The sequence below is a fragment of the Gekko japonicus genome, unplaced genomic scaffold (genome assembly GCF_001447785.1).
Source record: "Gekko japonicus isolate JY-2015 unplaced genomic scaffold, Gekko_japonicus_V1.1 scaffold1667, whole genome shotgun sequence".
Lineage (NCBI taxonomy): Eukaryota > Metazoa > Chordata > Lepidosauria > Squamata > Gekkonidae > Gekko > Gekko japonicus.
The window spans coordinates 216090-224956 of NW_015168702.1; the positions used below are offsets into that span (position 1 = coordinate 216090).

The 8867-nt window shown below is 61.2% G+C and overlaps 1 protein-coding gene across 1 annotated transcript in view; it reads right to left on the minus strand.

Moving 5' to 3' along the window:
• Positions 1-8867, minus strand: part of SBF1 (SET binding factor 1) — a 105243-nt gene that overhangs the window by 22376 nt on the left and 74000 nt on the right. Inside the window, exons 22-26 of the mRNA XM_015415507.1 lie at positions 8585-8780; positions 8340-8476; positions 7970-8145; positions 1939-2081; positions 1370-1580 (exon numbers count right to left, since the gene is read on the minus strand). Coding sequence (XP_015270993.1) covers positions 1370-1580; positions 1939-2081; positions 7970-8145; positions 8340-8476; positions 8585-8780 — 863 coding nt within the window. The remainder of the gene's footprint in view (positions 1-1369; positions 1581-1938; positions 2082-7969; positions 8146-8339; positions 8477-8584; positions 8781-8867) is intronic.

The following is an 8867-nucleotide window of genomic DNA, read 5'->3' on the forward strand; positions in this document are numbered from 1 at the left end:
GGGGGGGTCAACAGTGGGAGGGCTTCTAGTGTCCTGGCCCCACTGCTGGACCTCCTGAGGGCCCCTGGTATTTCTGGCCACTGTGTGACAGACAGAGTGTAGGACTGGATGGGCCTTTGGCCTGATCCAACATTGGCATCTCTTATGTTCTTATGCTCTTAAGGCGGAGGAAGGGTCGCTGGCAGCTCCCTCCCCACCTCCCTCTCCTGCCTGGGGAGCCGAGCGCAGCTGCCGGGGACTGGCGAGGCAGGGGAGGGAAGAGCCGGGAGGGATGGCTGGCCCAGGACCGGAGGCGGCTGAGGAGTGCCGGATGAGATGGGCGCACTTTCTTCCTCAGGGGACAGGCAGCAGGGCAGGCTCATTCAAGAGCTCCTGGAAAGGCTAGGGGCGGGGGGGGGGGGGGGGAGAATCTCTTGCTGGACTCTCGGCTACTGTCTCTCTCTCTCCCTCTCTCCCCTCCCTCCCTCCCTCCTCCTCCAGCTCTTCCTTGACAGAGGCCTTTGAGGTGGATGGAGAAGCAGAGCTAGTCTCCTGAGTGGGGAAATCCTCTGGGGAAAGAGAGTCCTCTCCCCTGCACGCACGCACGCACGCACGCACACACACCCTCGACTCCTGTGGGCAGATACTGACTCCCAGGTGTGTCTCTGGACCAGTGTTCCCTCTAAGCTGAGTTGGTGTGAGCTAGCTCACTGTTTTTTAGCCTCTGGCTCACACGTTTTTGTCTCCACTCAGGAAGGAGGGGATCCGGAGCAAACTAGTTTATGCAGCAGCCAAATGGCTCGCTCACAACTTTCATGCCGGTAGCTCACAAAGGAGAATTTTTGCTCTCAAGAAGACTCCGCAGCTCAGAGGGAGCCTCGGACTCTGGACTGAGTGGTGAAGGAGGGGCCCCCCACCCACCCCCACTTCTCGTGCTCTGGAGGAGTAAGGGGGGGGGCCTGTGGAGCGCTACGCCTTTGGGTGTTTTGCTCCCAGTGCTTAGAGCTGGAGAAGTCACAGCCCGGGTGGGTCTGGAAGGAGGGGAGGAGCAAAGGGACCAGGAGGAGGGACAAGACCTGCCTGAACACCCTGGGGGGGGGGGGGGGCTCTGATTTCCTTGCGTGACTGGGAAGGACACGGCGGGGGACAGGAGGCTGGGCGGGGTGGAGCTCTGGCCGCAGCCAGTGGGGTTCCTGCTGCGTGATTCTCCACCAGGGCACCCGGAGGGAACCCGGTCAGACACAAAGGCTTCAAACCCCTCTGCCTGCAGACTCCAAGGATGGCCACGTTTGGTGCTGCTGGCCAGACTCTCGGCTGCTCACTTGGCCCCAAGAGCCGGAGCCTGCCGGCCACATGTCCCGTGTCCCCCCCCCCCCCCCGACATGCCTACCTCCGGCAGACGGCGTACATCCGGTTGACCGTGGAGATGCGGAAGGGCTCGTTCTTGGAGCGGGTGAGGCTGTTGCTCAGCGTGCCCAAGCCCAGGCGCTGGTAGTCCCTGCAGCAGGCCCGCTCCACCAGGTGGCTCATGGTCATCTTGTCCGAGGGCCTGATGGTGGTGGTGGAGGGCGTCAAGGTGCTTCTTTCCACTTCTTCCGACACTGCAGGTGCCGAGGCGAGGCAAGACCACATATGCGGGAGACACTCATCCATCCATTCCTTCAGGTGTTCGTACCCCGTTTGCCCCCCCCCCCGGGGGACCCAAAGTGGCTGGCGACAACCCTGCTCTCCCCTCCTCCTCCTCCACCTTCATCCCAAAACCACTCCCCCGTGAGGCACTTTGGCCAAGGCCACCCAGGGACCAGTGTGGGTGTGTTGTGTGTGTGTCTCCTGATGTTTGAACCACTGTGTCACGTCCGGCTTTCCCGCCTTCTCCTCAAGGAGCCACGTTACCACGGCAGCGGAGGCTGGCATTCATCCCACCCCCACCCTCCGAGGCCCAGCCCCCCTCAGACGCACCCGAGATCTCGTCCTCCGGGTCCTCCGGGAAGTGCTGCTGGGTGCCGCGCTGCTCCCATGGAGGGGGGGTGTACTTCTTGCGGGTTACGTACTGACGGCCAATGGTCTTCTTTGCGTTCTTCACCAGGATCTTGGAGATGGCCCTGGAAGAGAGGAGGGCTTGCCAGGCCACGGCGGTCTCCGGCTCGGAGACGACACCCTAGAAGGCCAGAGCCTGAGCCCGTCTGCAGGCCGAGGCACTGGGAAGCAAAGGGGGTCTCTGACACGGTGAACTGCCCCCCCTCTCCTCTAGGAAGTGCCGCCACCGCCGCCACCAGGGCCCACATGTGTAAGCTGTTGCCACCACTGATGGGGACCCATGCCCCACTGCAGTGACCAGAACAACTTTCCAAGCAAGCCTGCATCAAAAGCCCAAGAAAGGCTGATGCAGTCTTGGGGTGTATCCACAGAGGCTTAACATCCAAATCGCAGGATGTCCTAGTCCCGCTGTACACTGCGTGGGTCAGGCCGCACTTGGGAGTCCTGTCTGCCGTTCTGGAGGCCTCACTTCAAAGGGGAGGTGGACGGAATGGGGCGGGTGCAGAGGAGAGCGACGAGGACGCTTGGGGGCCTGGAGACCCTGAAGCCCTGTGAGGGAGAGGCTGAGGGGACCTCTTGGGAAGGCTCAGTCTGGAGAAGAGGAGGTTGAGGGCGGACAGGGTGGCCCTCTTGAAGTATCTGAAGGGCCGGGTCCCCTAGAGGAGGAGGAGGAGGAGGAGGAGGAGGAGGGCAGGGAGCTGTTCCTGTGGGCAGCAGAGGAGAGGGCTCTAAATGAAGGGCGGGATCTTAGGGGAAACCTTTTCGACAGTCAGAGTTGTGCAGCAGTGTAAAGGGGTGGCCTGGGGAGGGTGGTGAGCTCCCCCCCTCCCTGGCAGTCTTTAAGCAGCAGCTGGACAAACACGTCTTGTCAGGGATGCTCTCGGCTGATTCTGCACTGAGCAGGGGGGGTGGGACTGGATGGGCCCCTCCCAGCTCTGTGGCTCCAAGGAGAAAGGTCAGCACAATCTGCCAGGCAACGGCGAGGCAGGCCCGAGCGAGTGAGCTGCCCCTGACTGTGCCTCCGGCCGTAGCAAACTTAACCAGCCCCCGCCCGCCATGCTGAAACGGTGCCTCCCAGGCCTAACCAATGAGCCAGCAGCTCCAAAAGCTCACACAGATCAGGGACACAGTGGGGTGAGTGAGTGGAAGGGGGCGAGGCGTGGCCAGGGCACGCACACATGCTCCAGAGGTGGCCGGTCTTGCCACGCCGATGATGCAGCCTCCAGCCGGGCTATGGACCTAGTGTCGTCCATGGCGGCACTGGGACTCTCTCAATTCGTATCGGCCCCCACGCATCGGGCCGGTCACACGCTCTATTTGATCTTCGCGGCTCGGTTGACAGTGGACCGGATTACCGCGGAAGCGGTACCATGGCCGGACCACTATGCACTGAAGGCCCGTCTGAATGTTCCACCCCGACCCTGTTTAGGCGGTGAGCGGATTTTAGCTCGCCCGAGGAGCCGAATGGACCCAATACGGCTTCAGATGGACCTACGGGATCCGAGGCTCCCGGCGGCTCGTTGGACGAGCTTGTGGAGGACTGGCATTGCCGACTCTCCGCAGCCATCGACGAGATCGCTCCCAGGCGCCCTCTCCGCACCCGCTCAAGGCTGGCGCCCTGGTATAGCCAGGCTGATGAAGCGAGAGCTGAGACGGTTAGAGAGACGGTGGCGTCGCGCTCGTGATGAGGCTTCAAGAACATCCTATAGGACGTTTATGAGATCCTATGAGGTGGCAGTCAAGGCCGCAAGAAAGGATTCTATGCGACCAGGATTGCATCTGCGAGCTCGCGCCCAGCCCAATTATTTAGAACAATTCGGTCTTTAACGGCTCTGCCATAGGGCAGGCGAAATGCTAGGGAAGCGACATTGGCTGCGAGGCATTTGCGAGCTATTTCGCAGATAAAGTCTTGGCGCTCCGCTGCGACCTCCCTGCCACAGTTGAGACAGTAAGCAAACTTGAGGCCCCTTGCATGTCTTGGGTTCCGGGTTTAGAGTGCTTTGGCCTGCTCAGCCTGGAGGAAGTTGACAGATTGCTTGCAGCAGTGCGCCCTACCACATGCAACCTTGACTCGTGTCCTTCTTGGCTCATTAAAGCGGGTCATGGGGGATTGCAAGGTGCTCTCAGGGAAATTATCAACATGTCCCTCTTCGAGGGATGGTCCCCTGAGGCACTCAAGGAAGCGATGGTCCACCCTCTCCTGAAAAAACCTTCTCTGGACCCGGCCGGATTGGCCAACTATTGGCCGGTGTCCAATTTGCCCTATTTGGCCGTGTTCGATATGGTCAACCAGCAGCTGCTGACCCACCGCCTTGCCGACGTGGGGATTCAGGGGCTCGCCCTTCAATGGCTTGCCTCTTTTCTCCGAGGTCGGGGACAAAGGGTGGTGATAGGGAAACAGCAGTCCTGGAGAAACCCTCTTGAGTGTGGGGTGCCTCAGGGGGCAGTTCTTTCCCCAATGTTGTTTAACATCTACATGCGCCCCCTTGCCCAGATTGCCCGGAGGTGTGGGCTTGGGTGTCATCAATATGCAGATGACACCCAGCTCTATCTGATGTTGGGCGGCTGGTCGGGCTCTAGTCCAGAGGATCTGCACTGGGCGTTGCAGGCCGTGGCTGGATGGCTCCAACTGAGCCGGCTGAAGCTAAACCCGGTGAAGACGGAGGTCCTGGGCCTGAGTCGGGGTGGTCTGGGGTTGGGGCTCCCGCTCCCGGCCTTCGATGGGGTGCCTTTGGTGCCAGCGCCCGAGGTTAGGAGTTTGGGAGTGCTCCTGGACTCCTCGCTAACGATGGAGGCCCAGGTGGCAGCCACTGCTAAGTCAGCTTTTTGCCATCTTCGGCTGGCTCGGCAGTTGGTTCCCTTCCTCGGCCGCAGTGACTTGGCCACAGTGATCCATGCGACGGTCACCTCGAGGCTAGACTACTGTAATGCTCTCTACATGGGGCTGCCTTTGTCACAAATCTGGAAGCTGCAGCTGGTGCAGAATGCTGCGGCTAGACTGCTGATGGGTCTCCCTAGCCGGGACCACATCCAGCCGGTGCTGAAAGCACTGCACTGGCTGCCAATAGCATATCGGATTCACTTCAAAGCGCTGGTTCTCACTTTTAAAGCCCTATATGGCCGGGGTCCAACATACCTAAGGGACCGCCTTTCCCCATATGTTCCCCCACGGGCACTACAGTCGGGGACACAACATCTCCTGGCGATACCAGGCCTCAAGGAGGCCAGGCTAGCGGCTACCAGGGCCAGAGCTTTCTCGGTGGTGGAACAAGCTCCCAGAGGAGATCCGGGCCCTGCAGGACCTTCTGCAGTTCCGCAGGGCCTGCAAGACGAAGCTCTTCCGCCAAGCTCTCAAGTAGGAGCCGCCACCACTACCGCACCATCGTTATGTTCCATCAGTATTGTCTGGCCCTGGGAAGGGGGAATGGCAGTGTCGCGTCGAACTGAGAGCATTGAGTAGATGTACCATCTTGTAACGCCATCTTTGTGGAAGATCAGACTGGAACAGCCAGAGCACTTATCTTGATGTATGTAGTAAGGATTTTATATGGTTTTAATTTGTTTTATGTGTAGGCGTATGCCTAATTGTGAGCTGCCCTGAGCCCGCACAGTGGGGAGGGAGGGCTATAAATTGAATTTATAAATATAAATAAATAAATAAATATAAAGAGGCTTCTGGGAAGGCAGAAAGGGAGGCGCTCCAGCAGCCCTGAAGTCCACGGTGCGCGTGCGAGTCCTGCGCTGCCCCTGCCCCCTCTGCCACGGAGCCACCTTACGTGATGTCCCCAGGGAAGGGACCCACCGCCAGGTCCCGGGACGCAGGGTCTGGCCCATGCCAGGAGCTGCTCACCAAAGCACCACGGACGGCCTCCGGCTCCAGTGCCTAGAGTTGCCAGGGCTCCTCCTCCACCGCCGCCCCCCCCCCCCCCCCCCGCCCCCCCCCCCCCCCCCCCCCCCCCCCCCCCGCGCGCGCGCGCACCTGCCGCAAGGGAAAAGCTGGAGGATGTTCACTCACTCACTCACTGTGCTGCAGTGTTGTGATCTACAGTGGTGAATGCATTGCTTGAATACATCCGAAGAGGTTTTGATCTCCATGTGGAAGGTGTGAGGGAACGCCCCCCCCCGAAGTGGGCTTGCTGACCACCTCACCGCCACAGAGTAGGCACCACCACGGGCTCTGACTTGGCTCTGCCACGCCCACCGCTCGCTCTCAAGCCCTCTGCCTGCTCACGGCATCATCCTCAACTCCTCAGGAGAACAAGGAGCCAAACAGGCTGGGAGAGGACAGCCGCGCTCAGCAGCCACGCTCTCCCTGTGACAGAGGGCCACGAGGGCTGTCAGCCAGCCACGTGGGCAGGAAGCCCCTTGAGTGCCACGCCACCAGCAACCTGTCAGCCCCCCACTACTGCAGAGGCCACAAGATCCTCTAAACCTAACCCTAACAGGGGGGGTGATCAAAAGATAACCCACCACATTATGAGACCCTAAATCATTGCAGAAACTCATGAGCAGGTGCCACGACCCCCAGAGACAACCCTGTGTCGGGCCACAAAATTCCAAAGTGCATGCAGGCGCTGAAACCCCTGAGCAGCGGAAGCCTCAGGGACCCATCCCACCCCCGGGCCTGAGATCAGCTACAGAAGCTCCACCAGGGCAGTGGGGGGAGGGGTCCAGCAGCACCCCTGGTCTGTCGAGGTCACCCAAAGGCAGCAGACGCACTGCTCGAGGAGAAAAGGGCTTTGCCCGCCTGCCTGGTAGAGTCCCCCCTCCTCATTCAGCCGCAGGGCCTAGAGGCAGGTGCCGCACTAAGGAGAGCTCTGGGGGGTGGGTGTGGGGGGGAGATAAAGGCCTGGGGGAGCCCCTCCTCCTCCTCCTCCTCCTCTCCTGACCCAGCTTCAGTGATCAGATACACGCCTGGACTCTCGGTCTTGTTCCACGGCACTCGGCAACCAAACCTTGAGACTCAAGGGTGTGTCACGACGACAGGAACCGCAACAGTGGGCAGGTGGAACCGCCTACCCCACCGCCCACCTCCCTTGGCACACTCCAGTCCCACAGCTTCTCTGGCACGACACAACCCGGGGCCAAGGTCTCCCCACCTCTCCGTATCGAAACGCCAAGTTCCCTAGCCTGATCATCCGCTCACTCGTGATGCCCCCCCCGTGGGGTGCTGATCCAGTCCCTACGTCTGACCCACGCACCCCAAAGGAGTCCAGCCCAATTACTCTGAAGAGGCACCCAGAGGAGTTTGGCTTGCCACAGGCCTAGCTAGGACGGACAAAGAGAACCTTTTGTAAGTGGGAGCCGCTGGAGCACGTGACCCCTCAGGCGCTCAGCTTCGAGGCGGAGGGGGCGTGTCTGGGCCACACAGACCGCAGAGGACCCGCTTGCTCGCGTGAACCAGCACCTCTGAGCACGTCTCAGCCTCGTGGAACGGAGATGGAACGGAGAGGGAAGCGGAAAGGCCGAGGAAGGCCGCTTTCGTGGCACGTACACCAGTCCCTGTTGACCCACCCCCGCCCCCAGGAAGTACCAGGACAATAAAACTGGTCAGGCAGGGAAGACTGGCCACGTCTCCTACGTACGGGAGGGGCAGCCTTGGAGAAGGTGCATACGAGGCAAAATCCGGACACACCAGAGGCTGTGTGCACGGTGGAGGGCTGGCGCATCAGTCCGAACAAACGATGTCCATTTATGTTGACTGAGTCATGACTCTGGGTGTTCCTCACTTGTCAGTGTTGGCCCAAAGGGCCCAGAATTGGGGGGGGGGGGGGAGGGAGGAAAGCCCAGGAGGCAGATGTCCAATTTAAAGTCCCCACCCCCACCCCACCACTCCCTCCTCCTCCTCCTCACGCCGATGTTCCCTCTGCACCCCCAGCTCTGCCAAGGAAGGGGGGAGAAAAGGGGCCCCGAGCCCCCCCCTCCGCCCCACAGGGAGGCCACCCCCGTGTACCTGAGCGACGGGTTCTTCTCCTTGGCCTTGGGCTGCACCACCGGCTTGGCCACCTGGCCTGCCGTGAAAGCAAAGGTGTCAGAGACGTGCTGCGGGTAGCGCAGTTTGCTCAGGTGTTTCCTAAAGATCTCCGCACTCTCCGAGGCCACCTCCTCATCAAAGGCAATGCGCAGCAGCTGTGAAACAACGGCAGGAGCTCGTCTCTCGTGCCCAGTGCCATTACTGACCCGGGAAAAGGAGGAGGAGGAGGAGGAGGAGGAGGAGCTGAGAGACCCCCCCTCTTCACACCTTCACCCGCCAAGGGTGGGGGGCAAAGCGCCCCCCCCGGCCCACCCGAAAGAAGCCCGACCTGGGCCCTTGCGAGCCTCACCTGGAATGTACAGGAGCGCAGCTGGAGCTGAGCGCAGCCCTCCTGGATGAACTGGTCCACCTGGGCCTGGACCGTGATCTTCTCCTCCTTGGTCAGGGAAGCCACGGGGAAGGAGCGGACCACCACCTGCTCCCCAGCTGGGAGGAGGCAATGCAACAGGGCGCGTCAGCCAGGCCCTGCCGCTGGGGGGGGGGGAGAAGTGCCGCGCCTGTCAGCAGACCCCCTTTGCCAGCCAAGAGCGGTACCTAGCGGATCCGTTGGGGTGCCTCTGAAGATGAGGCGGTAGGTGGTGAGGAAGATGGCTCCTTCGGCAGGGAGCAGGGCCGGGCCCCCCGTGCTCCCCCCGGCCGCTTCTTCCCTCCCGTCGGGCATGAGGTACACACGGAGGCCCTCCATCACGCTCTCTTCCCCGATCAGCAAGCTCGGCCGGAGGAGCTTGGGCTGCCAGAAACCGACAGGGAAGAGAGAGCACGGTGTGGCCGGGGGGGAAACCGGAGGCACTTTTCACACACACACACACACACACAC